The sequence below is a fragment of the Aplosporella prunicola genome (genome assembly GCF_010093885.1).
Source record: "Aplosporella prunicola CBS 121167 unplaced genomic scaffold K452scaffold_3, whole genome shotgun sequence".
Classification (NCBI taxonomy): domain Eukaryota; kingdom Fungi; phylum Ascomycota; class Dothideomycetes; order Botryosphaeriales; family Aplosporellaceae; genus Aplosporella; species Aplosporella prunicola.
In genome coordinates, this window is record NW_022983531.1 from 332,886 (window position 1) to 359,564 (window position 26,679).

The window sequence follows — 26,679 nt, forward strand, 5'->3', positions numbered from 1 at the left end:
ATTGTAAACATGATCATGGCAACATTTCCGCCTACGTATGTAGTCTGCAGATTCCACGTTCTTTGCCTATCAAGTCTTCTATCGACAAAACTGTATGCATGTATAATCAAGATGGTTCATCACCACAAGCAAGCAGCATTCGCGCTCACCAACGTCAGGACAGAAACAGTCAGTGGCGCAACAAACAAGCACACCACCTAATGCGCAAGCGCAAATGCCTCGCCAAGCACCAACACAAGCACACACGCATCAGCACATCAAACAGCAGCATGCATACTCATAGGTACTCATACTCATACTCATACAATTGCGCAGACCTCAAGGAGGGGGTATCAACAACACACACTTAACACAACACCAACACAGCCGCCATCGCTCCACGACTCTCACTCTTTCCCCGTGCACGCCTCCAGAAAACCACCATCACCACCACCAACAAGACCAAAAAAGAAAAACGGCAGATTTTTACAGGAGTAGTCGGGCGGTTTAGACTTAGACGGCGCCAGCGTGCACGTGGACGCGCATCTCGGGCGCGGAGCGCGTGTTGTTGGTGCCGCGGGTACGCCAGGCGTGCAGGGCAGCCATGACGCAGGTGGCCATGAAGAGGGCCCTGTCAAATCACATCCACATCAGCACACGCACTCGTGACACAAAAAGAACATTAAAACGCCATGCTAAAGAACGGCGAGCAAGGGAGGGAAAAGAAGAGGCAAACTCACCACTCAAAAGCAGCAAACACCTCGGCGGCCTGCGCCGCCGCGCACACGCCCCCACCCCAGCACCCCCGCTCCGACAGCCACACGGCCAGCGCAATGAAGCCCGCGAACCAGAACAGCGTCGTCAGCGCCTCGACGGCGAGGACGGCGTGCTTGTGCGCGGCTTTGGGGAAGGCGGCGGGCGCGACGAGGAGGTAGGCGAGCGCGAGTATGGACCACGCGCCGCAGAAGATGAGGAAGTTGATCGAGGCCGGCGTCCAGTGCGTCCACGCGTTGCTCCACCAGGATGTCACTGTTGGGCGTTAGTCGGGGGTTTGGGGCTTGAGGTTTGCGTTTTTGGGTTTGGGTTTGGGGGGGTTTGGGAGGGGAAAGTACCGTAGGAGCTGAGTGCGAGCACGAGAATCGCGAAGATGGATTGCGCGATCCGTAGCGGGAGCGTGTAGTTGAAGGCCATTGTGGTGTCGTGGGTTAGGTTGAGGAAGATGCGCCGGGGGGGGGTGGTTTAGATAGATAGAAGGACGTGGGACGAAGGCTTGGAATAGGATCGGAGGCGTAAAAAGGCACGCTTTATCGTCTTAAGTCTTTCGATATCGTTTGTCGTCGTCGGCGTTGATGATTCGGTTGTCTTCTCAGTGACCAGCACTTTAGGAAGTGGTAATAGCAGCGATAACCGTCGTCGTGATAGTCGTCGTGATAGTCGTCGTCGTAGTCGTAGGCGTAGTCGTAGACGTAGACGCAGTAGTTTGCGGGAAAATAAAGCAAGCTTCCAGAGCTCTCGCAGCGATGAATAAGAAGATAAGGGACAAAGAAAGCCGGCTACCGTAGCAGACGAGGCGCAGCAGGCAAAAACGAAGAAGCCAAAAAAACCGGTATTCGCGTCACACCAAGGAATCCGCGTGACGACTGAGGTTGGTTACTGCGCAAGAGCAAGCAAGAAACAAAAAAGCCAGACGATGATGACGATGATGATGCAGAAGACAGACAAGAAGAATACTGCCAGCCAAGCACTTCCAACCCGCCATCTTTATACCTACAGCCACCTCAACCCCACAACCCTCCCAAACCCTTCCAAACAATGCTAAACCCTCACAAAAACCCGAAACACCCCACAGCTCAGCAGACACAGCGTTTCCAACGCCCGGCGCACCTCGCCCTCGATTCGACGACAGCGCGCCGCCGTCGGCCCCGTGTTTCAGCGCGACGTGTCGCGGCCTGGCGGGCGGCGAAGCGCGCGCCCTGATTCGCTGCCCGCCTGCGCTACGCTGCGGATACGCGGCACGCCGGCTGCGGGGGCGCGTGCGTGGCTGTGCGCTTCCTGCCCTTTGCCCTTTGCCCGGCCACTAGACTGGTGCGTGCAGCGGCAGAGCGGCTGCGTTGAGCTCGTTCGTCTCGTCTCGTCGATATGTCTGGACTCTGCTGCTGAGCTGGCGCCTAGGTTTGTATCCATCCGTACTTGCTTGGCTGGGCGACGCGCCCGTGGCGGCGTGCTTGGCGCGTGTGGGTGAGGCGGCGAGTGAGGCGCAGCAGATGCTGGCGCTTTCGAGATCGACTACGGATCCGTAGGGACGAGAGAAGAGCTAGCTAGCTGACCGGTCCTACGTCCAAACGGCATCGTGTCCAATCGTGAAGTAGCTGTGATGGCTGCAGCTAACTAGCCTTACCTGTATGGAAACATGCTCGATTGCAAAAGTGGTGAACTCCACAAACCACATCCTTCACGCTCATCTTAGCAATGTATACATGATCACTCGACATCACTGAACAAGGACACACAAAGAAGCGAGCAGCTAATCGATTCCATAACCACTCTCCGCCGCATCTAGCAAGAGCAAGCAAGACGGAACGAGGAGAAGTAGGGAGAAGAAGAGGAAGAAAACAAGGCCCACCAACCCCCCATCTACACATCCCCGTTCCACTGCCCCTAAGATCCGTTTCGCGATCCAAAGCCACATCCGTCGTCTACCGCACCTACTGAAAGGTCCACCAGCCGAACAGACAAGCAAAAAAACGAGAGCTACCTGATGGGCGCACTATTCCAGCGCCACCGGAAGCCATCCCACGGATCGAGATTGGAGAGAGGAAGGGAAAAAGATTTAGGAGAAGGGAAGCAGGAAAAGCAAAAAAAGGGAACTTTTTTTCAGAGCCGATCCGTCCAAGCCATTCATTCCTTGATCTCATCATCAAGACGCCCCCCGAGGTATCGTCGCGGTCGAAGAGATGCACGCGAACCATCGCATGGTACGCTAGCAGTGCAAGGGGTAGAAGCATGTAGGGTAGAAAAGCAGCATTAGGAAATCAAGAACGCAAATCAAGTGCAAAAAGCAATTTGTATTTTTGAACAGGTCATCACGAGAGTTCGATGAAACCGCAAGACATGGCCGAAGAGCATATTCCAGCATCTCCAGCGTCGTTCGCAGCATCGGCATCTCAACACGCTGACATGCCAATCGCTTCATTTCCTAGAGTGGAAAAAGATCGCAATTGAGTATCAGAGCTTTAATGGGTAGGCGTCGGAAAGCTGGGTAAGCCAGCTAAACTCGCATTCAGCTGACACCCGCCAAAGCCTTCAACTCCTTAGCACGGCGGCTAAGATTCGAGATCTTGCGGAGCACCGGGTTGTTCGGGGTCGTCTCGGCAATCTGCATGTACGCGCCCTGGAGGCGAGTAGAGAGCACATCCATAATCTTGGGGGCAACCTCGAGAATGTCTGCGTCCTTGGGGTTGATGGTGCTGAAGACGGCATCGAGCCACATCATGCGCTCCGCAATGTTGGTCTCCAAAGACGCAGTCACAGCAGCCGACACGGACAGCGCGACGAGAGGAGACAGAGATTGGATGTAGGCTGGGTTACAGCGCACGAAGAGCTGGTCGAAGAGCTCAGCCTGGCGAGGCGATTGGAGCCACTGCAAAACGTTAGCTCCCTGAAATCTGCGATAAATATGCTGTGCTTCAACTTACCATGATGGTTCCCTCTTCGTAGCTACCATCGCTCATCAACCTCGTAATCTCGTCCTGCTCAATCTCTTCCGGGCCCTTGGCAGGCGGGGCGGTGGAGCGACCGGTAGAAGGGGCAGACCTAACGGAGCCTTCAGTCTGAGCAACCTGCCTCTGCAGCTTTAGGATTTCCTCCTGAAAGCTAGACTGAGAAGCAGACATGGCGTGGACAGCCTCAGCCAAACCAGTGACCAAGTTAGTCAGACGATCAATCTTTGCAGCATCGTGCTGGCGCTGAATCTCAGCCTGGCGAAGCTGCTCGCCCATGCGACGCTCCATGTCTCCAGACAACTGCTGAGCAGCATTGACGGCGACAGTCGAGAAAGTGTTGCCAATACTGTTGCGCAAACTAGTCGCCATGTTCGAATCCATGTGCTGAGTAACCTTGTGAGAGACCAAATCCGAGATAAGACGGAGCGTTTCGGGGTCGCGCATGGAAGTGTTGACAGCAGACGGAAGGGTCGCCTTGACCTCACGAGGAATGCTCGCAGAGACGGTCTGGCCCAAGGTTTCGGCAAGACGACGCTCGATCGTAGTAGTGACCAGGTCGCTCAAAGATGGAAGGATAGTCTTCTGGATGTTCTGCGTCACAATGCGAGACAAGGTCTTCTCGACATTCTCGGTGAGGGTGCTGGACACCAGCCGCAGGACAGCATCCATCTTAGCAGCGCCAGCAGCGTCCTGAACACGTTTGTCCTCATCGAAACGATGATAGAGAGTCTCCAACCCATTGCCCAAGCTCTTGTTGAACTCAACAGAGATGCCCTCCTCAAGCTTCCTGAGCATTTCAGGATCGAAGGCGGCAGGGGCAGATGGCGCAGGAGCAGCAGGTTGGAGCTGACCGAGAAGCTTGGTAGCCCACTCAGGAACCTCAGTTTCTGGAGCCTTAGCAATGGGTTTCTCTTCAACAGCCTTCGGCTGCTCGAAAGACGGAGGCGTCTTGGCACGCTGAGCAATGTTCGCGTAAGAAGGCGGAGCTGCGGCAGGAGCGGTTGCCTTAGGTGCGGTCGAGACCTGAGACGCAGTCTCCGAGGCAGCAGCGGCAGCAGCCTTCTTCTTCTTCTTCTTTTCGCTCTTGTCACCTCCGTTGATGATGGCAGCACGATCGGCATCTTGCTGGTTCTCCACCCTCTGCAGCGTCGAAGCGATCATGGAAGCAGTCTCAGGAGCCTGCGAAGTGGCGCGAGAGCGAGGAGCAGGCTCCTTCCTCGGGGCCTCCTTAACAGGAGCGCGAGAGGAACGAGTGTTGGACGCATTTTGGGCTGCTGCTTCGCCGTTGGCCGACGATTCGGTCGTGCTAGGAGCAACTTCAAGAGCGGAGAGGACGCGGATGTTGTTGAGAGCAATGTGACCGCCAGCCTCAGCATCAACGGGATGCAAGACCTTGTTCTCTTGGCTCCAGCCAAGGTCGTCCTTCCTAATGCCCAAGCAGGTAACGCCCTTGGAGTGCATGATGTACAGCTCGAACAAAGGTGCATCATCCGGAGCATAGCTTTCCGGAGAAGCCGCAGGCTCGTTAAGCATTTCCAAGCTACGCAGCTGGCCCTTGGAGGCGAAAGAGTACTCGCGGATACCGCTCATGATGGCAGTGCTTTCAGGTCTGGGCAGATCGGGATCCCGCTCAGCCAAGCGAGTGAAGTACTTGGCTTGAGACATAGCAGGGAGGTTGTATCGAGGAGCGGACAGATGGATGAAGTAGATGGAGTTCCTGGTCGGGTGGCCGACAGCAAGAAGGCCAGTCTTCGGGTGATAAGCAATGCTGCAGATGGCGTCCGACTCGTTCTCGTGAGGGAAGTTGATTTCCTGAACAGGCTTGCCCAGGCCAAGATCCCACAACTGCAGAGTGTGATTCTGCTTGAGACCGACGATGAGGTACCGAAGAGCGATACCCTTCGCGCAAGGGCGCTCCTTGTCGAGGAAGAAGACCGAAGTAGGCCAAGACTTATCACCAGGCGCAACGGTGTTCAACTGAAGCATAGGTGTGCGCACCTCCCGAGGTGGCATACGACCGACGGCCTGCCCATTGAGAGACTCAGTCACCAAATCGCGAATATCCCAGAACCTCAGCCTTCCAGCCTTGTCCAGGGAAGCGATGACGGTATCATCCTCGCTGAAGGCAAAATCCTTGCCCGCCTTACCAGTGACGATGCGGAGGCAGCGCTCGCTGAGATACCTGTCGCTGTCACAGATGCGAGTCTTGGCGTCGGTGTACTCGGAAGAGCGAGCAATATGAGGCCAGACAATGAAGATTGACTTTCCTCTACCAACACCAAAGAAGTCTGGGTGACGTGAGCTCTTCTTCGCACGCGTCTTGAGCTGACCACCGGATGTGTTATCATCCTGGGCAGGGACGGGCGGGAAGATAAAACCCTGCTCTTCGAGGTTGTCTTCCCCGAAGGTGTCACCGTGAGAGCCAACGATCGTGGTCCAGAAAACAGAACCATCGACGCCAGTGGCAAGAACAGTCTCAACCTCGTGAGTGGGCGAGCTGGGCGTGCTAATAGAGCTCGTGCAGACCTGGAGGTTGAAGATGCGCTCCTTGGTTGCGTTGAAGACTTGCTTATACTTGCCCGTGTCTTGGCGGATGAGGCGGAAACCTCCATGCTTGGACAGAGCGTATGCAATGAAAGTCTTGGAAACAGTGACCAGGTTGCGGTCAATCTGATCGAAGTCCTTCTTCAACCGAGCAATATCCATAATGTTGTCCTGACGAATGGGGATCGGAGGATCCTGAAGCTTTTTGATATCAATAGAAACGAAGGGCTTCATGGGGAAGTTGTAGACAATGACGGCGTTGCCGTCTTCCTTTCCAGGACTGTCTTCAGCACTCTCCCAGCTATCGGCAACCTTCTCCTGGGCGACGTCGTCAACGACATCTTCGATCGCCTTAGCGAGCTCCTTGGGTATTTCCTTCTCGAATTCGCGGCGAATTTCCTTGTCGTCTAGCTGCTCCTTGGCCTCGACAGCAACTTCATGGACAGCCTTGTTGAGATCGGTTTCCTGGAGTGGTTCACGGCCATCAGTCGCTTTGGATTCCTTGTTCAAGTCGGCAACGGCTTCCTCTACCTGCTTATCGACAATTTGTCCAACTTCGTTGAGGGCTTCAGCCACAGTACCTGGCTCGCGTGACTCATAGACAGGGCTAGGCGAACCGGTGGCGGACAGCTTCCTAGACTTGAAAGCTGGAGCAGCGCCACTGATAGCGGACGGCGTCTCTCGGCCGTGCTTCAAAATCTCAACCTTCGGTGTAGAGGTACCGGAACGGGCCTCGGGCTTCGGAGTGCGGTTGCGAGGAGAAGAAGCCGAGAGCTGCTCAAATGGGTTGACGTAGGTAAAGAGCGGATTCTTGGGGGCGGCAGTGGCAGGCTCGAAAGGAGCGGGCTGAGAAACACTGCTGCCACCGAAGATGTGGAGCGGCGAGCTAGTAGACGGCATAGCCGCAGAAGCGTTACTAGGCTCGAGCCTGGCGTCGGCAAGATCCTGAGTGAGGTCGTCAATGTTAGCCTGCGGCACGTTTGTTTCAACGGCCTGAGGCTGCAAAGGAGTGTCGGTCTGCGGAGGCTTGGGGTGGTTGAGGAGCCTCAGCAGGAGGTCCTGCGGGTTCGCGTTGGAAGAGGCAGCGCCCATGTCAGGCCTGTTGGGTGCAGGCGAAGCAATAGTTGGAGACTGGACGGCGGCAGACGAAGGAGGCTTGCGCATGAACGAAGCAACAAGATCCGAAGCAGAGGTTGCGCGACCCGGAACACCCTGTTGTCCTCCCTGCATGTCCTGGTATAGGCTCGATGGAGGGCGACGGTCGGCCGCGGTATCCGGGAGTGAGGTCGGCGTGGCGCTGGGCTGGTTGAATTTCAGCAGGTTCAGAAGGCTTGTTGTGCGATCCGAGTTGCTGGTCTCAGGCGCCGGAGTGTGCGCAGTAGAGCTGTTCGGGCTCATGATTGCGGATGGATGATGGGGCTGAGGGCCGCCAGGTTGGGGGGAGAAAATGGGAGACGAGACAGATGGCTGGAGATAACCTTGGTTGGCGGTGCTGGCGCCCGTCTGCGACGCGCCGGGGGAGGATGCAGAGTTCGAAGGGCTTTTCAGCCGAGCGAAGAGCTCCTGCAGGTCGGCCATGGCGCCGTGCCTCGACAATGCTTGAGCGAGGGTGAATTGGTGTTGGAGTAGCGATCTGTGTGTGGCAATTGCGAAGGTGCTGCAGCTATGATGGAAGCTCTTCGCCGTTCGTTTGCGCTAGGCGCCTTACTTTACCCGAACCGGCGCATTATCACAACGCCGCTCTTGGACCTCACCTCAGCTCATTGACTGTTTGATAAATAGAATTATTGCTCTATCACTCTTCTGTCCAAGCCCGCATATTGCATGAAGATTCCAGCCACTACCCCTACACCCATTGCATGATGCAGCAGCCCGCGCTACCAAGCAACTTCGTGCGGCCCTCATCCACTCCGGCAACCTCCTCGACAAATTTCAGACAAGTCACTTCCTTCTTCTGGGCGCTGACCGGTTGCCTCAGTTGCCGAACCTTCGCGCCACTTCTCATCGAATACAGTTGTACGATTCCATCGTTATGGGCTGCTGCGACAAGACCAGCTCCATAATGGACGTCGAAGCCGAGCGGATAGTGCCAGTCGTTCTGGTAGTCAAAAGACAAGTATGGTTTTGTGCTTTAAAGTGTTTTACACATGTCAATATGGCTCTTTTAAATCGTGTACATGAGCTTCCACTTACTTGTGTTGCTTATTCGGCCGATGATGGCCCTTGCCGTCTGCGGACATGCGGAGATCGTACATGTCCATTTTACTCTTGAACCCCGTCACGATGAGTCGATGCTCGTTATCCGCGCGCTTGAGGCCGATCACGCTTCTGGAATGGCGCATCCGCATTACGTGGTCGGAGGTTCTTGGGTCGTAAAGAGCCACAAAGCCATTTCGGAAGCCTACTGCGACGGTCTGAGGACTAAGCCAGTCCATAGCCAAGGGATCACTCTTCCTTGTTTTGAAAGCGTTCTTTGCATCCCAAGTCCCGACTACGAGGTCGCGTTCGAGACGAATAACTAGATTTCGTTAGTTAGCAGATCAGGAGAATTATGAAATGAAGTGCTTACTATGTTCTGAGGTGCCAACGACCGCTATTTCTGTGGCATTAGGGAACGGATTCGAGGCACTTGACCAGATAGTGGTGAATCCGTAAGGGCTTAAGTTCTCTTTTACATCTCCATAAATTCGTTCATCGCCAGCCGCCGCTTCCTGTGGAGATCGGAGAGGGGTTATCTGGATCGTCGACGCCGCAGATTCTCCTCTGGTCGTCGTGATCAGGTTTCTGTTAGAATTGATGTGGAGCGAGCTGACTGCTGTGCTCTGAGTTTCAATAAATCGACGGGAGATGGGAAAACCTCGACCAGCTCTAGGATACATATCATCCAAAGATGCACTGATAACAAAGTTCATACCGCATTCGACGCTTGCGATGATCGTTCGTGTCTCCGTGTCGTAGTCAAAGTGGGTGACCTTGGCTGTGGACGGGATCTCGGACCATACGGTGCTAGGATTCAGAAGCTTTTGACTTGGGTTACTTAATACGCTGGCGAGGCCTTTCGCATGAGCGCTAGGGTCGGCTTTAGGCCCATTGACTTCCGTCTTTAAGCTCCATGACCACGGGCTCTGAATCAGGCGCGAGCGTGTGATGCGATGCTTCTTGACCGCTGCTTGTTTGGCCTCGATCCGCTTCTGCCTCTATTGTGACGGAAAATTAACAATCTTCAAGCTTATAACCAGTGGGAGGAAGTTTACCTTTTTCTCCCTCTTGGCTACTTCATGGCTTTGGATAGAGTGTTTGATACTAGGAGTAAGGTGGTGGTGTTTCTCTAGCTTGAAGTATCGGTTCTTTTCCTCATCTGTTTACATTAATATCTTACTATGGATGACAAAAGAAAAGAATAAACATACCGTAGTACATGCCCGGGATTTCCAATCTTTTCGGAGGCGGTGCCATGGTTGATGCACCGCCGCGTATGTCTGCAGGTGGCGACTTGCTGAGAAACGCTAGAGAAGAGCAGCCAGCCACTTGTGAATGCTGGAAGACGCGCTAAGATCAAATAGGGCCTAGCACGTGACCTGAGTGTGAAAAAGTAGACTGACAGGCGTTTCCACGCAGCGCGCAAGAGAAAAGATTTCAAAAACAGGCTTTGAAGCGAGAAGGATAGAGGAGCTCAGTAGTGGCTAGAAGCTCAAAATAGCTTAACGGGAAGTCTAAGGCTATGGCGGTAATCATCTTGCGGTATGAGCGAATGGTTGTTCCTTTTCTGGTGGCCAACGCTGGCAGGCTTACAGCGTGAGAAATGGACCAACAGCGTTCTGCAAAGAATAGAGTGGAACAGATCCCGGACAATAGGTAGTGATGATCCAGCAATGAAAATCACTGACGCCACAACTATGAAGCAAATCGTGCACATACGAGGGAGGCTGTCTGGTTCAGTCTGCCCTTACGAGTACGATGCTGCATGTAAGCCGAGAGAACCTGAACGTGCGGGCGGTTACTTCCATCTGGCAAACCCTTTGAGGTCAAAGAGACGGGAGATGTGAGAGGTTCGGTTGAGACGCGACACCGCGGCAGCGGGCTTATCGATACGGCGGAGCTCAAAGCCGAGCTTCTGTTCGCATGATGACGCAGCACGAAGGCGAATGGACAATCATGGCGACACCAAAGATACCCCCTACTCTCTAGGTAGGATTTCTATTTATCCTAAATTCTCTCTCTTCCCTGGACCTTTTTCTACCACGGCTCTCGCCCCGTTACCATCTTCTCATCCTTTCAGCATACTCGCCACCGTATATGCTATCCCGCATTCTCCGCCGCCCCCAAGCTCCTCGCGTACGACTTGCCCAAATGGCCAACCATATAAGCAATGGTAGTAATGGGACTGCTGGTACGTCCGGCCACGCCTTGAGAGACCTTCCGAAGTCCAACAACTTTACCTCAAAACTGCCTCCGGACCCTGCCTTCGCCACACCTCGCGATTCCCACAATGCGCCTCGAGAGACCCTTGGTCCCCGCATGGTCAAGGGTGCCTTATATACTTATGTTCGCCCTGAGTGTGTTCTTGGGCCGGAGCTGCTGGCCGTCAGTGATACTGCCATGAAAGATCTGGGCATTCAACCGGAAGACGCGAAATCGCAAGAATTTTTGCAAGCACTTGCGGGCAATACCTTCGATACATGGGACGAAAACACTGGCGAAGGCATATACCCCTGGGCGCAATGTTACGGAGGCTTCCAGTTCGGACAGTGGGCGGGCCAGCTCGGTGACGGGCGCGCGATTTCTCTCTTTGAGACGACAAACCCAACAACAAACGTTCGCTATGAGCTACAGCTCAAGGGCGCAGGCAAGACACCGTACTCGCGCTTTGCGGATGGTAAGGCCGTGCTGCGGTCTAGTATCCGAGAGTTTGTCGTTTCGGAATACCTTAACGCGCTAAAGATTCCCACGACCCGCGCCCTCTCGCTCGTTCTCTGCCCCAAAAGCAAGGTCCTCCGTGAGCGCATGGAGCCCGGTGCCATAGTGGCCCGTTTTGCACAGTCCTGGATCCGTTTCGGAACGTTTGACCTCCCCCGTTCGCGCGGCGACAGGAAGCTGTTGCGCCAGCTTTCCGACTATGTAGCTGAGGAGGTCTTTCCCGGATGGGAGTCATTGCCAAGCAAGATCCCTTCAGTGGAAGAACACGACAAAGTCGCGCGCGGCGTGGCGAAAGACGAGATTCAAGGTACTGGTAAGGAAGCCGAGAACCGCTACACCCGTCTCTACCGCGAGATCGCACGACGTAACGCGAAGACTGTCGCCGCATGGCAAGCCTACGGCTTCATGAACGGCGTGCTCAACACTGATAACACGTCCATCTTCGGCCTCAGCATGGACTATGGCCCCTTTGCCTTCATGGACAACTTCGACCCCAGCTACACGCCCAACCACGACGACCACATGCTGCGGTACAGCTACCGCAACCAACCCACCATCATCTGGTGGAATCTGGTACGGCTAGGCGAAGCATTGGGCGAGCTGATCGGCTCCGGCGCCCGGTGCGACGAAGCGGAGTTCGTCGAAGACGGCGTCAGCAAGGCGTGGGCCGACGAGCTAGTTGAGCGCGCTGAGCACCTCATTACGGAGACGGGCGGGGAGTATAAGGCAGTGTTCATGACTGAGTACAAACGGCTGATGTCGGCGCGGCTGGGCCTGAAGACGTCCAAGGAGACTGATTTCGAGGTGTTGTTCTCCGAGTTGCTCGACACAATGGAGGCGCACGAGCTGGACTTCAACCACACCTTCCGCACACTGAGCAATATCACGTTGGCGGAGACCGAGACGGAAAAAAAGCGCAAAGAGGTTGCGCCGCGGTTCTTCCACCATGAAGGCGTCGCCGGCGATGAGGAAAAGGCCAAGGAGCGCATTAGCAACTGGCTCGCGCAATGGCGCGTGCGCGTGCTCGAGGACTGGGGCGAAGGGAGCGACGACGCGCGCATTGCTGCGATGAAGAGCGTAAACCCCAAGGTAAGCAGCTATTTACCCCCTCTTTCTTTTCCACACATACTGACGCCTATTCCCAACAGTTCGTGCCCAGAGGTTGGGTGCTGGACGAGCTGATCCAGCGCGTCGAGCACAAGGAGGAGCGTAACGTGCTCAGGACGGTCATGAACATGGCACTAAATCCCTTCGAGGAACAATGGGGCGTTAACGCTGAGGATGAAGACCGCTTCTGCGGCGATGTGCCGAGGTTAGGTCGCGCTATGCAGTGCAGCTGCAGCTCGTAGACTCGAGTGGCGATAGAAGCGAGAAAGAGTAGATGTCTGCGTTGTTAGCGTGATATCGCAGCGTAGCGCGCATGAATGTGTTCGTTTTATCAGTGAGCTTGTCATTTCGATCTTTCTGGTGGAGGAACAAAGTCGACTTGGTTACCTATTATAATAGAATCATACAGATCATAGGAAATTCCAAGCAGAAGCATCCTACACCAGTGCTTGAAAACTCCCCTTCGCCCTAATTCCAACTTCAACTCCATCACCCGGAAATCTGGCCACGACATCCGCCGCTCACCCGCCCTCAGTCCGTGCACCACACGCACCCGTTTGACACAGCAGCAAACACCACGACACCTCACCCCACGAACCTTCCCACCACGCGCCACGTACAATGGTATGCACACTCCACGGCAAGGAACCGGCCATTGTGTCCCAGCGCGGGCGCGTCGTCCAACTGAACACAAAGAGCGAGATCCGCGCTATCACTGAAACTGTGAGTGAGATTAGCCCGTGCCTGAGAAATGACAGAGGGGAGGAAACCAGCAGTGGATATAAGAGATTTGTCTGCTGGGCTGTGTGTTCGACATGTCGCTTCTCCTGTGCCATAGGTAAGCGAGCTGGCCGATGGTTGTGAAGTGGCAGGCTCCCGCATCGCAGAAAAGGAAGTGGCAATCACGAACGGCCTGCCTAGCATGCCTGCTGCCTTGCCCAGACTGGCAGTAGCGACGACGCCTTCCACTCTCATGTCTGTCGTCGTCTTCCATGGAAGTTCACAGTAACAACAACAACCGCCGACCGAACCACCGAGTGTCGCTCTGCTATCTGACCGACGCAATGGAACACTGTTTTGACCCCCGCGCGTGAGCTACACTTGGAACCCGGATCGACAAAGGGAGTTCACGCGCCGAACTTGCTAGCTAACAGTGCAGGCTGGTCATACTGGTGAGGCCGCGACGACGCGGGTTCACTGTAGGGCCATCGCCTGGGCCCACGGCACAGTTTCAGTCTCGACGGCGAACGAAGTTGCAGTTGGATGGCGCAAGCCGATCATGCACGGTGAACACGGTCACAGAGCTCATGCAGCCAGCTATAAAAGCCGAAGTTGAAAGAAAACCCAAGTCGGATTGACAGGCTCATGCCTATAAGTCGAACATACTGAACGTCTACGGAAACAGCACACAAGGTTCGCACAAAGAAACACCGTCTATTCCATCCAAAGAAAACACCATGCTATGCCATCATTAACATGAGGGGTATCCATCTATCATGCAGTCGTAGTGTCGTAAGTCCATTCCGTAAGTCCATGCTCTAGAAACCCGTTCTAGCCCAAATTGCAACAAAAACGCCATGTTATGCTATGAAGAGGGGTATCGTGCAGTCGTGAGTCGTGGTGGTATGCAGTCAAAAAAGAGCAAGGAAACTGGTACGCGAAAGAGTACAAGAGAGAGCTACAAAAAAGCACACAAGAGAAGGATCGCAAGAACAGAACACAAGCCAAGCACAACTAGGAAAGCAGTCTGCGCCTCCGCCATCCCGCCACGATGATTACGTTTAGTCGACGCCTATCACCGCAGCAGTCAGGAGTAAGCAACAGACGGACCCTGGCAATCCAACCCGGGATTTTATGGGTTAGCTCTTAACTCGTTAGTGAGCGTGTTGTACAAGTTCTGGAAGAACAACCCGTCATTCGGGGCGTTCTCGTAGCCCTCGCAAGGGATGAGGCCGGGGTCAAGACCGGGACTGGGCTCCTTGATAGGATTATTGGCAGGTCCCCAGATGGCGTAGGATACGCTGTCGATGTCGGGGGACACGCCGGGGGGAGGGGCGGGGTCGAGGAAGGGTTGCCCCGGACCCGGATAGTCTCCCCAGCCGGCCTGCGACTGGGCAGGGACGGGGCAGCCCTGCGGCTGAACTGGGTAGTCCAGCGGCTGGATAAAGTTGTCCGGCTTGAAGAGTTTATCCCAGTCCGCTTGGGTGTAGCCCTTGAATTCCTCTATGATGGGATCAGGGACAGCAGCCGGGGTGACGAGCTGAGCCTCCTCGGCGAGTTGTGCCACCGCGGCGAAGGTGGCAGGAGCAGTGGTGCGCCGTGCCCGTGGTCTGGGCTTGGAGACGCGATTGTCACAGGCGCTGGAGTCGCCTGCGCGCCGGGGAACAGGCTTCTTTGTCACATGGCAGTGGGGACATGTATCCCCGAACGCGAGGAGGATGCCCTTCGCCATGGCGTGGACGCCCATTTGGCGGAGAGCGGTCTGCATGGCGTCTCTGCCGCGATGGGCGCCCGTGGCCGGCGAGTGGGGGTCGAGGGGGTTGTCGCAGATATGGGCGCGACGGAGATATTCACCCCACTGCTCGATGGGGACGACGGCCAGGCTGCCCTTCTTCCACGAGAGGCCGAGGGGGGACAGGTGGGATAGGGCGAAGTTGGCACGCAGCCAGTACCGATGCTGCGCTGTGCCCCTTGCGAGAACGTCGGCGTCGTGGGGCTCGCCGCGGGTGCTTTTGTCGAACTCGCTCAAGTAGGTGAGATACTCGGCGAGGGTGGCGGCCGGGAAGCCCTGCGCCTCGTGCCCGGCCTGGACGCGCTGGACCGGCCCGGTGCGCTGCGCCGGGACGTTGTCGCGGTGGATCTCACGCGCTCTCATGGCACGGGCTTGCGTGCATGTGGGACAGTGGAGAGCGTCGTCGTTGTGGGAGCAGGGGTATTGGGGGATCGGGACCTGCTTGCGGGCCATGATGGGCCGTGAGGAGCAGGGATGGAGATGTCGAGGTGGTGGTGGTGGTGGTGGTGGTGGTGGTGGTGAGTGGAGATGTTGCGTCCGCCTTGTTGGTGGCTGGACGAGAGAGAGAGAGTGGGTGGGTGCGTGTGGGATCTCTGAGCGCAGTCGTGAGTGAAGTCAGGAGAGCGTGAGCTGAAAGCTTGGCTGGTGAGTATTCACTGAGTGGGCTGCGCGTGTGGAGTGTAGAGATCGTGGAGGAAAAAGTCTACAGGGCGAGCACAAGCAACTTCTTATAGGGTCACGATCTTGCAATGTCTGGTAGCGGAGGGGTAGACTCAGAAGGGCATATGTCTGGGAACGGGGCTCGTTCCACGGATTGCTTGTTCTAGTCTCCTATTCGGGAAGCTCACGATGGCTGAACCGGCGGATGGGGAAGCCGGCATGGTTGTTTGAGGACGACGAAAGGATGCCTTACCGTACTGTACCGTCTTTCTCCTCTCCAAACGGCCGAACGGACGCAGCAGCTTCGTTGTTTCGCCCTCTGCCTCTTGCTCTTGCTCTTCCTCACCCATGCCCTCTCTCCTTTCCAATCCTCTCTGGGACGCAACAAAACCCGCGTCACTCTCTTCGCTGCCTCCTTGCGGGATATGGCGTGCGAGCGGACAGCAGGACATTGGGGTGGCAGGAATGGCATGGCGTCTGGAAGATTCTTGCCGTACCATAGTTGGGACGTGCAGTAGGGAGTCATGTCTGTAGACAGTGGTCAAGCATATGGATCCAAGGTCTTGCGATGGCTAGATTCATGTGAGCTGCTGCATTATGCACTATGCACAGAGACGGGGGGTAGGGGGTTAGGTGGCTTGTTTCTTGTTGCAGTGTATGAACGACGGGGCTCCTGAGCGAGAGCGAGAGCGGAATCATTGAGAGCGCTTTGTTTTGCTTGGTTGGAACCGGGGTGTATGGCTCGTTCCGCTCTTGAAGAGAGTGTTATACGTGTCTCTGAGGGGGTGTCGGCACGAGGCTGGCCGTGTCTGTTGCGCTCTGTGTTCCAGTGTCCTCAATTGGCAACGACGACGTCATGATGCCTTTCTGAGTCGGCCAGGCGAGCCGGCGGACGCGAGAACACAAATACCTATTCGCTGGAAGAGAACGTCATCACGCCCTTGCTCTCTTGCCCTGGATACGAGCAGCAGCAGCAGCGTCAACGCCTCCCCTTATTTCCGCTCGGGTGTTGTATCGGCACTATTTGTGCTGTTGTCCGTTGCAACACCAACACCAACATAACCACAACCACCGAGTTTTCGAACAGTCTGGCCCCTGGCATCAGACACAAGCAGGCAAGCAGCGCAGCTCCACTCTCTCATCCCACAAAGCGACGGCAGTAATGCAGGCGCATGCACTCATGTACCTCTCGCGTTACACTGACGTACGAGGGCGGAACGCATAATGGAGGGACCCAATGCGATGGCGGAGCGCATCCATATGGCCGTGGTACTTTAAGAGGGTATGTCGAGATGGTGTGTAGTTGGAGCCTGTGCCAGGATGACGTTGACAGCGACAGTGTGAGCGACAGCGACATCAACGTTGACGACTCTTCTCTGCCGCCAGCGACGGTGGTAGCAGCGATAGCCCAGCTACAGCAGCAGCGACGGCAGCAGCGATGACACAGGTATACACTATCCTGGAGAAGAGCATGGAGCGCATGGGAGAGTTGCGCATAACGGGGCGCGTCGATTTGGCCTAGGTACACCGAAGTGGTATGTTGCGATAAGGTGTGGTCGGGCTGTATAGCAGACCCACATTGGTTCTGACAGTGACAGTGACAGCGACGGCAACAGCGATATCCACATTGATGGCTCTGGCTCGTGGCGTAACGACAGCAGCAGCAGCGGGACATGCGCGTGCCGCGCTCCTGTTCCTCCATGCGGCGCATGGTCAGAGGCGGTTGCGCACAATCGAGCGCGTCGATTCGGCCTAGGTACATCGGAGTGGTATGTTGTGATAAGGTGTGGTTGGGTTATGCCTTTGGCAGGACGCCGTTGAAACTGACAGCGGCAGCATCCGCGTTGACAGCATCACTGACGTGAACAGGCTTTGGACCCTGGGGTAACGGCTAATAACCGCCAGCGACAGCATCGCGACTCCAAGTCACCAATTTGCTAGTCAGTCCGGCTGTCGGCACGTGCGTCCCTCTCCTCAGTCCAGATCGGTTGTCCTTCGTACACGTTCAGGCTCGTCCGTCCTGCTTTCGGACGTAGCAACCTCCATTTAGGGGCGTATCCATTGTCCGGTGGCTCGGTCCTCCTTGCCGGGATGAAGCAGGAGGGCACGGTATGCCTGTCTACTCATCGTCGAGAAGGCATTTGCATCCATGCCAGACTGACTGGAAATAGAACAAAGAGAGAAAGGAAAAAAGAGTTAGAGAGAGAGAGAGAAAGCAAGAAGAGAAAAACGGAAGTCCAAAGTCGACATGTAAAAGGAAAAAAAGAAAAGCATATGAACAACAGACAAAACCCACCTCTACGAAATGACCAGTCAAGCACCTGCAGGCTGCCGACAAAACACCACCAGCCAGCCAGCCAACCAGGCAGGCAAACCTCCAAGCGCACACACGGCCTACCCCGGGAAAGGGGTGGAGCGGGGCGGAGCGGAGCGGAACCTCACACCCACCCCCTTCCCATATCACATGCATACAGACAAGTCACGACCGCACCCCCGCACGAGGAAGTCACAGTACAATGCCCCCAAAAAAAAAGCCCAGGGCCGCATCAGCCAGCGATTGGGTAGGTTAGGTTAGGTTAGGGTAGGGTAGGTAGGTAGAAGCAGATTCGATCGCTATGTATAGTACAGTAACTAGGTGGTGCAGAGCTGAGCAGAGCCGAGCCAGAGTAGAGCAGAACAGAGCAGAGCAGTGCAACAAGCAGACAGGTAGGCAAGTGTGCAGGCAGGCCGACAATTACACTCTCTACCACCCACACCCACCCGCATACTCCTACGCCACGGAGCCCAAAAAGCCAGCCATTTGGAAGGTTGTGTGGGTGCGGTAGCAGTAGCAGAGACGACGGGAACGACGGTTATCTTTTCTTTTCTTTTCTTTTCTTTTTCCATATTCCCCTCCAGCCAGCCATCCCTGCCCGGCCCTGCCCGGCCCTCCCATCCCATCCCATCGCAAGAGAAGCCTGCCTTGCCCGTCCGTCCGTCCATCTTTCTCGCTCCGTCTCGGCCTTGACGAAAAATTGCTACAAAGGGTGTGGCGCACAAAAACGCTGCGACCGGTTTTTCTCTTTCTTTCACTTTCACTTCCATTTTCGCTTTCGCTTTTCGCTTTTGCTTTTTCCTTTTCTTGCTCCCGCTATTTATCCTCTTCGCCGTGTGTGCCCGTGCCGTGCGTGCATGCAGCTTAGCTTCGCTTCGTTCGTGTTTCGTGCCACTGCCATCGCCGCTGCCACCAATTTCGTTGCTGCTGTTGTTGTGTGTTCGTGGGTGTGGAAGTGGCTGCCTGGCTGTGCGTGCGTGCGTGCGTGCTGCGCTGTGCTGTACACGTGCTGCGGTGGTGCTGGGAGGGGGCTTAGACGGGCAGGTTGAACTTCTTGCCCTGCAGAACCCTGGGGGTGGCGCGCGGTGTTAGCATGCATGCGTTTGGGGTGGGTTTGTGGGGAGGCGTTTGTCTGCCTGTCTGTCTGCCTGTCTGTCTGCCTGTCTGTCTGGGAGAGGATGGGAGGGGGCAAGGGGCGCGGGGCGTGGCTTTGTATATGGCTGGACTGGTGGCATCGCGGCTTTGGCGCTGACGTCAGGGGGTTGCTGTCGCTTTTGGAGATGCAGCCCAGACCTGATGCGCGGTGGTCCGCGTCTTGCCGGCACGGGCACGAGCACGAGCATGAGCACGAGCATGAGCACGAGCATGAGCACGAGCACGAGACCCGCGCTTGCTTGCCCGCTTGCCCGCTTGTCGCTTGCCGCTTGCTCCAAGCCCGCCACCACCACAGCTCCCCTTGTCTCGCCCACCGCATTGGCGGTTCATCCGGCCGCGAACGGCGCAAAAGAGCAAAAAAGCAAAAGAGCAAAAAAGCAAAAGAGCAAAAAACCACTCACTTTGTGTAGTAGATCCAGAAGAAGTCGGAGTAGAGGATGGTCTGGATGATGCCGGCGATCTGGGCAATGGGGTCGACGTAGCCCTCGGCGAAGTAGCGGTACAGCCAGTTGGGGATGTAGAGGGCGCGGTAGGCGCCCAGCGCGAACAGGTAGTGCGTCGTGATGGTCTCGGCCTCGCCCGTGCGCTGCAGCATGAAGAGCTGGGGCAGGATGGCGACGGACTCGAGCCAGATGGAGAAGGCCCAGAGGATCTGTTGGCGGGGGATGTCAGCTTGGTGAGCGGAGGGGATTGGGGGCCTTTTGTTCTTCGGTCTGCGTTTTATTTCCTCCTTGTTTTTGTGCTTCTGCTGCTCTCTTGTCCCCCAGGGCATTGCGCACGCACCTCAGTCATAGTGTACTTGTAGGGGAACAAGACGGCCAGGACGGCCGAGGCGCCGAGCAGGTAGTGGACCTTGAAGGTGTCGAGGTTGGGGTCGTGCGTGGGGCGGTAGTCGTTGAGCATGAGGTAGACGGTGTAGGCGGACGAAGCGATGAAGATGACCTTGAAGACGGTGTTGTAGAGGAAGCCCGGGTCGTAGAAGGTCCAGAGCAGGTCGATGTAGCGCGTCACGTAGACGACGAGGTAGAGGAACTGCGACTTGAACGAGATGCCGTTGGCGCTCTATAAGGCGGGGGGCCAATGCCGCGTCAGTCTTGCTGTTTGTCTGTATGGTTGGGTGTGTGTGTTTGTCTGGCGGGATTGTGTCTGGACTGCTTGACTGATGGATGGATGGATGGATGCATGGGTTGGGGGATGCCCCATTGGGGTCGTCGGCGGGAAGGGCGCAACGCACGTTGGTCGTCTTCATCTTGTGCAGCAGGATCAGGATCGAGATCAGGTGGGACAAGTCCCCTACAAGCAGGCCATCATCAGCATACAGCGCTTTGGCACGAGGTGGGGGGGGGGGAGCTCGCTGCAAGCTTCGCTCTCTTCTGAGCAAGCTTGCAAGCTACAGCTGCGGCGATGCCAAGCACGTACCCAGCAACCGGAAGAGATTCATCTTCGGGGCTCCGCGCGCGATGACGGCGTTGGACGAGGAGCGGGAGTGGGCGAGATGCGCAGAGCGATGGCTGCGACGATGGGTCGTGATGTGGTGGTGAAGGTAAAACGAACGTTGTTGTTGTTGTTGTTGCTGCCAGGCCGGGGCCGCTGCGGGTGAGAGGTGGGAGAGAGAGCTAGCTGCCTCGCTCGCTCGCTCGCTGCTTCGATGAAAGGGACACGCAACAGCCTTGGCGACGCCTGGGTTTCAGCTGTGAAACGCTCCTAGCTTTGATCCAGCATAGCCCCACCGACTCTATTTCGACTTCACTACTAGGTATCAAACCCTCGTCCATGTCCATCCAAACTGCAACCTACCTCTCCACAAAGCCGGCATCCGTTCCCGAGACCAACTGCCACCGCCCACCTCTCAGCGTCCCATGGGCCTGCCTTCCCCATCCAGCCACCCCGATAGATACCAAGTTCCAAGAATAGCCAGTTGGTCCGACTGCATAGGAGTAGGCAGGTACCGGGCACGTAGCGAGCAACAACAAGCGCGTGGGGGCTCGCTCGCTTTAGTTATTTCCTGTGCCATGGACGTGCGTGCGCGGGGCCGAGCCAGGAGCCAGAGAGTTATCTTTAGCACCACCAGTGGTTGTTCTGCCTTCTCGTGAGTTAGCTACCTAGCATACATGACTACGAGCGCGGTTCCTCGCTCGCTGTGGGGAGATGGAGTTTTAGGTGTTGAGAATGATGTACATAGATGTGCTGCACAAGACCCTCGCGCTCTCGCTCATACTCATGCTCTGAAAATTCATTATGGGGACTAACTGGGTTGTACGCCTGCCATCTATCTCTCTTGTGGACCGACTTCTTTGACGCAAGTATTTAAACTCCTACAGTACGCCCGCTCAGGCAACGCAGCCTATGCCTGTGCCTATGCCTCTATCCCTAGGTAAAAACGCCCTCAACACCCATACCGCGCTCACAACGCCGCCCAAACACCAAAAGACAAACCCCCTACGCCCCACCAACGCCCCACTCCGCCATCTCCACCCCGACACTCCTCCCCAACGCCACCACAACCTCCCACGAAACATTAGCCCTCCACCGCGCGCCCGCATCCAACGCATCCCCCCCGGCAGCAGCGGCACCCACCCTCAACAACAAGCGCAGCTTCACCAGCGTCGCCAACTGCGCCAGCACGTCCGCCTGCCCAGCAGCCGCGAGCGCCGCGTCGTCAGGGCCCATGAGCGCGGCCGCGATAGCGAGGAGCCTGTCGAGTGGGAAAGGCGACGGCAGCAGGTGCTGCCGCGGGATGCTGCGGCGGGCTTTGTGCGCGTTGCGCGCGGACTTGGTGGTGCGTTGTTGTTTGCGCTTGCTGGCGGCGCTGGCGGCGCTGTGCTGGCTGAAGAAGCGCGTGTCGTGCCGCGCGGGCACGTAGGACGCCAGGTACGCGGCCAGGAGCAGATATTTGGTGAAGAGGGGGAGGGCGTGCGTTACTATGTCGCGGTTAGCGAAAGTAGAAAAAGACAATCCAATCCAATCCAATCCAATCCACTCCAAAACGGCACACTCACCCGTCGCGGTCTTCGCGCCCCTAGCCGGCGCAACAACAACGCCCTCAACGAGGCCCTCCTCGCCCTGGAACAAACTGCGGCGATTAACCAACAAGCGCGCAAAATCCCTCGTCCCAAACGCGCCCTCCTCAATCGGCGCAACAAACGGGCGCCACAGCCGTCTCGCCAGCCCCGCAAAGCCCAGCACGTCGCGCGCCGCGCTCCTGCCCGCACTATCCCACAGCACGCCCAAAAAGCGGCCCCACACCCACGCGTCGTCCTCGGCCGCCAGCGCCGCCGTGTAGCCCTTGCTGGGCGAGGGGGGCGTTGCAAAGATGGCGGGGGGATCGCGCCCCACGATCGCGAGCACCTCGTCGCGCGCGTACGCCGGGAACGCAACGTGCGGGACGCCCGAGGCGCGCAGGGTTGCCGGCCCCAGTGGCGCCGCGGTGATGAGAATGGTGCTGAGTGCGCCTGGGAGGGCGACGGCTTCGCTCAGCCGTGCCAGCGCTGGCAGCAGCGTGGCGGGGACGTCGCGGGCGCGGTCGACGTCGTCGAAGACGAGGACGAGGCGGGTGGGCGCTTGCGATGCGAGCAGGCGCTGCAGATGCGCCACCAATGCGGCGACATTCTCGCAGCGCGCGAACGGCTTTCGATCCAATGTACCATCCAGATCAAGGGCGTCCAAACAAGCCAGCAGCGCGCGCTCAAGCAAGTGTCTTCCGGTGACGCATTCGCGGACCTGGACCGTAGCGTGGGTGATGTTATGCGCGCTCAGCACGGCGTTGACGATGGAGCTTTTGCCGGTTGCGGCGAGGCCGTGGACGACGGTGGTTTGGGGGCTCGGGAGAGAGGGCTGGTAGATGGCAGCGAGCTGCTGGATCTGCAGCGCGCGGCATGGGAAGCGGGCGTTGAGGGCGGCGAGGGCGTCGTCGTCGTCGGGCTGCATGGTGCTTGGTGCTTGGTGTGGGAGCTCTGGCGCTCTGGGGGCAAACAAACAACCTTATCGGATCGGTGTTGGCGCGGCGGGGATCAGCGCCGGGTCGCCGAAGTGTCCTGCGCTTGAGAGTATACATAGTTTTTCTTTCTTCCTTTGTAAATACTACTGGTTGAGCTAAGTAACGGATATAACACAACCTTACTCTTCTACTACAAAACACCACTTCCATACAGAACAAAAAACAGCCCCGTCATATCGGCATAAAATCGTCATCGCGTCTCCATCCCAAGTCCAACCAACAACAAAACACCAGCAAATGCCGCAAGAAAAACTCAAAAACCCAAACCAAGCCATCCTAAACCATCCCCCTCCTCCCAGCACACACACACACATCACCTAGACCTCAACACAGCGACCACAACCGCCACGGCCACAACCACCCCCACAAGCGCAAACCCGCCCATCGTGCGATTCAAATTCCGCCAAAACCGTGCCCTCTTCCTCTCCACCTGCCTAGCCTCCTCTCCCCGCGCCCGAATCGCCTTTTCCAAATCGCCCTGCTCGTCCTCGCTCGCCGCGTCGGCCTCGTCCTCGCTCGGCGGCAGCCCCAGCATGCCCCCCACCACCCACAGCAGCGGCAGCAGCCACCCGAGCGCAAACAGCCAGACCTGGCGTTTCGTGCGAGCGTGCATGGGCGGCTTGTGCTCTTTATTCGCCTTTTCCGCCTTCTTCTCCGCCTTCTTCTCCGCCTTCTTCTCGCGCTTCTCGCGCTTCTTGCGCGCTTTGTCGCTTTCGGGCTCGCCCCCGGCGCCGGCGGGTAGCGACCCGTCCTGAGACTGCTGCTGCTGCTGGTACAGGTGCCGTCCCCGTACGAACTCGGGCGAGGGCGTCCCCCGCACGATTCCTGCGTCAAGCCCCTCTTCCCACAGACTCAGCGACGCGGGCGGGGAGGGCGACCACGGCATCGGCGGCGGCGGCGGCCGGTCCTCAGATAGCGCGCTGGAGACCTCGCTGGCGAAGCTGGCGCGGCCGTGCCCGTACTCGGCGCGAGAGTACACGCTCACGGAACGGGAGCGCGGGAAGTGCTGGCCGTGGCCCTGAACATTGGCATGGTGGCTGTAAGTGTAGCTGCCCTGCTCAAAGCTGCGCCGATAGCTACTGTTCCCCCGGCTCCGACCATGCACGTAGAGGAAGTTGTCGTCATCGTCGGCGTCCTCGAGCTCCTCGCTGTAATGCAGCGGCCGGTTGCGCGGCCGACGCACCGATGCAATGCTGAACTCAGATGAGGCGGGCGAGCCGGTCGGTGCCGTGTTCGATGTCGTCGGCCGTGACCGCGGAACCGACTGCTTGCGCGAGCGCGACGTCGCCGCCGAGCGTGGGCTCGAGGTTTTGCGCGCCCTTGTGCCTGGGCGGGATGAGGCGGGCGAGGGGGAGCCCGTCGAGCAGGATGGCTCGCCGGCAGCGTAGTAGGCCCTGTTTGATGTTAGAAACACACCTCTCTTGTGAACATGGTAGGGGAAAGGGCAAACGTACCGTGCCCACGCCGGCAGGCTCCGCGCAAAATAGTGGATCACAGTGCTGGCATTGCTGCCGCTGCGGCCGCTGTTTGGCCTGCTGTCCGCCAGTACCGGCGGCGGCGGCGGCAGCAGCGCCTCGGAGTTCCGTCTCTCGCTGTCGGCAGCGCCGAAGCCGAAGAAGCCCATCGACTCGACGCTCTGCCAAGGGTTGCGGAGCCATGACGTCTGCTGCGGCGTCCGCGTCAACGCTGGCTCCGGCAGGGTCGGCTGCGTCGGCGACGGGCACTCCGACGCTTCGTAGACAATGGATGGCCGCGACGCATTCTGCGGATCCAGGCTGCCATACGCGGTAAAGTGAAGCTCGGCGCTAGGGAAGGAGCGCATCTGTCTGGGGTTCGAGTCGATTCGCGTCGAGGCATCCGACTGCGAGGCGATGGACGGGAGCTGCATGCTCCAGGGTTGGCAGGGCGGGAGGTCGTGCCGATAGGGGCGCTTCGGCATATTAAGCGGCAGCGGTGGCGTGGTACCTCGGGCGGATTCGTAGGAGCCGGCGGAGCTAGGGCGGGAGTCTACAGGTTGCACCATATAGGCGCCCATACCCTCGGGACTATAGGTTTGTTGGAGTCGCGGACCAAACAGCATATGCGATGCGCTCGCGGATCCCGGCCGCGAACCGGGCTCATCGGCGAGGAACATGCCCAATGGGTTCCCCAAGGTGGAAATAGGGCGCTGCTTGGACCTTCTTGGCTGGCTGGGACTCATCTGGGTGCGTGGTCCGTGGAGAGATTCTCGAGGACTGGCCAAACCGAAAGGAGATGGAGTGCGAGTGTCAATGGATGATGGGCGAGTCGAGTTGCCGTTGCGGGGCCAGAGAGTCCAGTTGCTGCAGTAGGATGTGCGGTCCCCATGGTCTCGGGTGGCAAGCGTCTCAGAGGATGCGGAGGATCTAAAGGTGCCGCGGGAGATTGGCCGATGACCTTCAGCTATTTGCACGGATCTGACGGTGGACCCGTGCTCTGAAGTATAAGTGCTTCGAGACGACCGGCCCAAAGGTGGTGAGAAGAAGCTTTGTACTCCGGCAGCGTCCACAAATGATCCTACCGTACTGGTCGAGTGGCGTCTGGGCCCGTCTTGTAGCTCTGAATACATGCCGGTGAAACCTTCCTCCAATACGCCATTCCCTGACGCAATGGATGCCACCGACTGGCTGCGGCCAACTTGGCCCGCTGTGATAAATTGTGCTGGTGAAAATGTCGTCGGTGACAATACATGGGCAGCGAGGGTAGGGTATGGGGATTTCTTCCAAGTGCCCGAAGGTATCACCACTCCAAGCCCGTCATACTCGGTCTGAGACTGCATTTCAGCTGCGTATTCCAATCCAGACTCGGTCTGCGTTTGCTCGACTGAATGGATTTTCATCACTGACGCCACTTCCGCCTCCGCCTCCATGCCCCATTGCACCTCCTCTTGCAAATCCCAGTCTTGCATCAGCGGGTCGAAAGGCGGAAACGGCTCATTCGTCTTGGAACCCGGCAATTCCATCAGCGCTTCCCTTTTGGGCGTGACGCTGGCGGTGAGCGACTTTGACCGCTCGTGCGTGACTCCGCCCTTCCCTCGAAAGCTTGGGGGATCGTCGGACCACGAGCGCTGATGTCCGTGGTAGAAGTTCTCATTCGACGCGTCGTCCAGCACCTGTATAGGAGCGGCCGACATGTCAGTAGCGGCCGTGATGATTCGTGAATTATTAGTTAGTCGTGGGTGAAATGCTCAGACGAGCTCTTGGGTATCGTATCGTATCGTATCTCGTGGCAGGGGGGAAAGGGGTATCATCAATAAACAAAAAACGACAACGAGAAAGACGGCAAACAGCGTCGGGCGGGAGCGAGACGGCAGACATGTCTATATGAGTATGCCCGACACAGGGCAGGGAAGATGGCGCGAGAGCCACAGCCATGGCCTTGAATTTTTTCCCACCAACATTGCCAGCGACGTGTACCGGCGGCGAAGCGGGCCTGATGGTCATGCGCCGGCGGGCGGTAGCGACAGCGGGAAAGGCGCAGGGCAGCTCGGGCACTGGATTCATCAGGCACTCCCGCAGCTAGCTCGCAGCGACGGGCGTACGGCGAGCAGGCAGAGGAGGCCCAAGGCGCAGTCGTGCAAAAGGCACTGCCCGAGGTCGAGGGAGCAACCTTGCGGGTGGTGGTGGTTAGAAGAAGGACGGCCCCTGTCGAGGATCATGTCACGCGGCCGGCAAAGGCGAAGCGGCCAATGATGAGGCGGTGCAGATCGCCGGGGGATGGCTGACAGGGATGCGGGTGTTCGTCCGTCGCGCTG

The 26,679-nt window shown here is 57.4% G+C and overlaps 12 protein-coding genes across 12 annotated transcripts; 3 read left to right on the plus strand and 9 right to left on the minus strand.

Moving 5' to 3' along the window:
* Positions 1–44: 44 nt before the first annotated feature.
* K452DRAFT_104402 (uncharacterized protein) lies at positions 45–467 on the plus strand. Its single transcript, XM_033534950.1, has one exon. It carries the CDS (start codon positions 99–101, stop codon positions 348–350), a length of 252 nt encoding a protein of 83 aa, XP_033401701.1. The 5' UTR covers positions 45–98; the 3' UTR covers positions 351–467.
* Positions 422–1,382, minus strand: K452DRAFT_104406 (uncharacterized protein). Its single transcript, XM_033534951.1, has 3 exons — positions 1,092–1,382; positions 720–1,008; positions 422–610 (listed from the first exon to the last, which is right to left on the minus strand). The coding sequence occupies exons 1-3, from the start codon at positions 1,168–1,170 to the stop codon at positions 493–495; spliced, it is 486 nt and encodes a 161-aa protein (XP_033401702.1). The 5' UTR covers positions 1,171–1,382; the 3' UTR covers positions 422–492.
* Positions 1,383–2,580: 1,198 nt separating this feature from the next.
* On the minus strand, positions 2,581–3,121 carry K452DRAFT_104411 (uncharacterized protein). Its single transcript, XM_033534953.1, has one exon. The coding sequence runs from the start codon at positions 2,982–2,984 to the stop codon at positions 2,685–2,687; it is 300 nt and encodes a 99-aa protein (XP_033401703.1). The 5' UTR covers positions 2,985–3,121; the 3' UTR covers positions 2,581–2,684.
* Positions 3,122–3,259: 138 nt separating this feature from the next.
* On the minus strand, positions 3,260–7,823 carry K452DRAFT_219610 (uncharacterized protein; the record flags this gene model as incomplete). Its single annotated transcript, XM_033536420.1, has 2 exons — positions 3,260–3,619; positions 3,675–7,823. 2 exons carry the CDS (start codon positions 7,821–7,823, stop codon positions 3,260–3,262), a joined length of 4,509 nt encoding a protein of 1,502 aa, XP_033401704.1.
* A 268-nt stretch (positions 7,824–8,091) lies between these two features.
* On the minus strand, positions 8,092–9,701 carry K452DRAFT_304988 (uncharacterized protein; the record flags this gene model as incomplete). The annotated part of the gene is made up of 5 exons (XM_033542860.1): positions 8,092–8,374; positions 8,439–8,763; positions 8,815–9,442; positions 9,500–9,603; positions 9,656–9,701. 5 exons carry the CDS (start codon positions 9,699–9,701, stop codon positions 8,092–8,094), a joined length of 1,386 nt encoding a protein of 461 aa, XP_033401705.1.
* Positions 9,702–10,392: 691 nt separating this feature from the next.
* Positions 10,393–12,697, plus strand: K452DRAFT_355478 (uncharacterized protein). The gene is made up of 2 exons (XM_033545963.1): positions 10,393–12,251; positions 12,311–12,697. The coding sequence occupies exons 1-2, from the start codon at positions 10,542–10,544 to the stop codon at positions 12,509–12,511; spliced, it is 1,911 nt and encodes a 636-aa protein (XP_033401706.1). The 5' UTR covers positions 10,393–10,541; the 3' UTR covers positions 12,512–12,697.
* Positions 12,698–14,121: 1,424 nt separating this feature from the next.
* K452DRAFT_304990 (uncharacterized protein) lies at positions 14,122–15,234 on the minus strand (the record flags this gene model as incomplete). The annotated part of the gene is made up of 1 exon (XM_033542861.1): positions 14,122–15,234. The coding sequence occupies one exon, from the start codon at positions 15,232–15,234 to the stop codon at positions 14,122–14,124; it is 1,113 nt and encodes a 370-aa protein (XP_033401707.1).
* Positions 15,235–17,419: 2,185 nt separating this feature from the next.
* Positions 17,420–18,108, plus strand: K452DRAFT_104461 (uncharacterized protein). Its single transcript, XM_033534955.1, has one exon. The coding sequence runs from the start codon at positions 17,533–17,535 to the stop codon at positions 18,004–18,006; it is 474 nt and encodes a 157-aa protein (XP_033401708.1). The 5' UTR covers positions 17,420–17,532; the 3' UTR covers positions 18,007–18,108.
* Positions 18,109–18,475: 367 nt separating this feature from the next.
* Positions 18,476–19,704, minus strand: K452DRAFT_104459 (uncharacterized protein). The gene is made up of 2 exons (XM_033534954.1): positions 19,694–19,704; positions 18,476–19,562 (listed from the first exon to the last, which is right to left on the minus strand). The coding sequence occupies exon 2, from the start codon at positions 19,227–19,229 to the stop codon at positions 18,576–18,578; it is 654 nt and encodes a 217-aa protein (XP_033401709.1). The 5' UTR covers positions 19,230–19,562; positions 19,694–19,704; the 3' UTR covers positions 18,476–18,575.
* On the minus strand, positions 19,308–20,159 carry K452DRAFT_304991 (uncharacterized protein; the record flags this gene model as incomplete). Its single annotated transcript, XM_033542862.1, has 3 exons — positions 19,308–19,562; positions 19,694–19,972; positions 20,145–20,159. 3 exons carry the CDS (start codon positions 20,157–20,159, stop codon positions 19,308–19,310), a joined length of 549 nt encoding a protein of 182 aa, XP_033401710.1.
* A 967-nt stretch (positions 20,160–21,126) lies between these two features.
* On the minus strand, positions 21,127–22,852 carry K452DRAFT_283280 (uncharacterized protein). Its single transcript, XM_033539751.1, has 2 exons — positions 21,910–22,852; positions 21,127–21,831 (listed from the first exon to the last, which is right to left on the minus strand). Exons 1-2 carry the CDS (start codon positions 22,835–22,837, stop codon positions 21,350–21,352), a joined length of 1,410 nt encoding a protein of 469 aa, XP_033401711.1. The 5' UTR covers positions 22,838–22,852; the 3' UTR covers positions 21,127–21,349.
* Positions 22,853–22,954: 102 nt separating this feature from the next.
* Positions 22,955–26,518, minus strand: K452DRAFT_315267 (uncharacterized protein). The gene is made up of 2 exons (XM_033543845.1): positions 24,362–26,518; positions 22,955–24,301 (listed from the first exon to the last, which is right to left on the minus strand). Exons 1-2 carry the CDS (start codon positions 26,056–26,058, stop codon positions 23,221–23,223), a joined length of 2,778 nt encoding a protein of 925 aa, XP_033401712.1. The 5' UTR covers positions 26,059–26,518; the 3' UTR covers positions 22,955–23,220.
* Positions 26,519–26,679: the final 161 nt, after the last annotated feature.

What these genes read in the sequence shown, in the direction of transcription:
- K452DRAFT_104402 (XM_033534950.1), top strand. Translation starts at nt 99, where the DNA reads ATGTATAATCAAGATGGTTCATCACCACAAGCAAGCAGCATTCGCGCT.
- K452DRAFT_104406 (XM_033534951.1), bottom strand. Translation starts at nt 1,170, where the DNA reads ATGGCCTTCAACTACACGCTCCCGCTACGGATCGCGCAATCCATCTTC. An exon ending in GCTCGCACTCAGCTCCTACG is followed by an intron (nt 1,009 to 1,091) that starts GTACTTTCCCCT and finishes AACGCCCAACAG; the next exon opens with TGACATCCTGGTGGAGCAAC. An exon ending in GTGTTTGCTGCTTTTGAGTG is followed by an intron (nt 611 to 719) that starts GTGAGTTTGCCT and finishes GTGATTTGACAG; the next exon opens with GGCCCTCTTCATGGCCACCT.
- K452DRAFT_104411 (XM_033534953.1), bottom strand. Translation starts at nt 2,984, where the DNA reads ATGCTTCTACCCCTTGCACTGCTAGCGTACCATGCGATGGTTCGCGTG.
- K452DRAFT_355478 (XM_033545963.1), top strand. Translation starts at nt 10,542, where the DNA reads ATGCTATCCCGCATTCTCCGCCGCCCCCAAGCTCCTCGCGTACGACTT. An exon ending in TGAAGAGCGTAAACCCCAAG is followed by an intron (nt 12,252 to 12,310) that starts GTAAGCAGCTAT and finishes TATTCCCAACAG; the next exon opens with TTCGTGCCCAGAGGTTGGGT.
- K452DRAFT_104461 (XM_033534955.1), top strand. Translation starts at nt 17,533, where the DNA reads ATGAAGCAGGAGGGCACGGTATGCCTGTCTACTCATCGTCGAGAAGGC.
- K452DRAFT_104459 (XM_033534954.1), bottom strand. Translation starts at nt 19,229, where the DNA reads ATGCGGTGGGCGAGACAAGGGGAGCTGTGGTGGTGGCGGGCTTGGAGC.
- K452DRAFT_283280 (XM_033539751.1), bottom strand. Translation starts at nt 22,837, where the DNA reads ATGCAGCCCGACGACGACGACGCCCTCGCCGCCCTCAACGCCCGCTTC. An exon ending in GGGCGCGAAGACCGCGACGG is followed by an intron (nt 21,832 to 21,909) that starts GTGAGTGTGCCG and finishes ACCGCGACATAG; the next exon opens with TAACGCACGCCCTCCCCCTC.
- K452DRAFT_315267 (XM_033543845.1), bottom strand. Translation starts at nt 26,058, where the DNA reads ATGTCGGCCGCTCCTATACAGGTGCTGGACGACGCGTCGAATGAGAAC. An exon ending in AGCCTGCCGGCGTGGGCACG is followed by an intron (nt 24,302 to 24,361) that starts GTACGTTTGCCC and finishes AACATCAAACAG; the next exon opens with GGCCTACTACGCTGCCGGCG.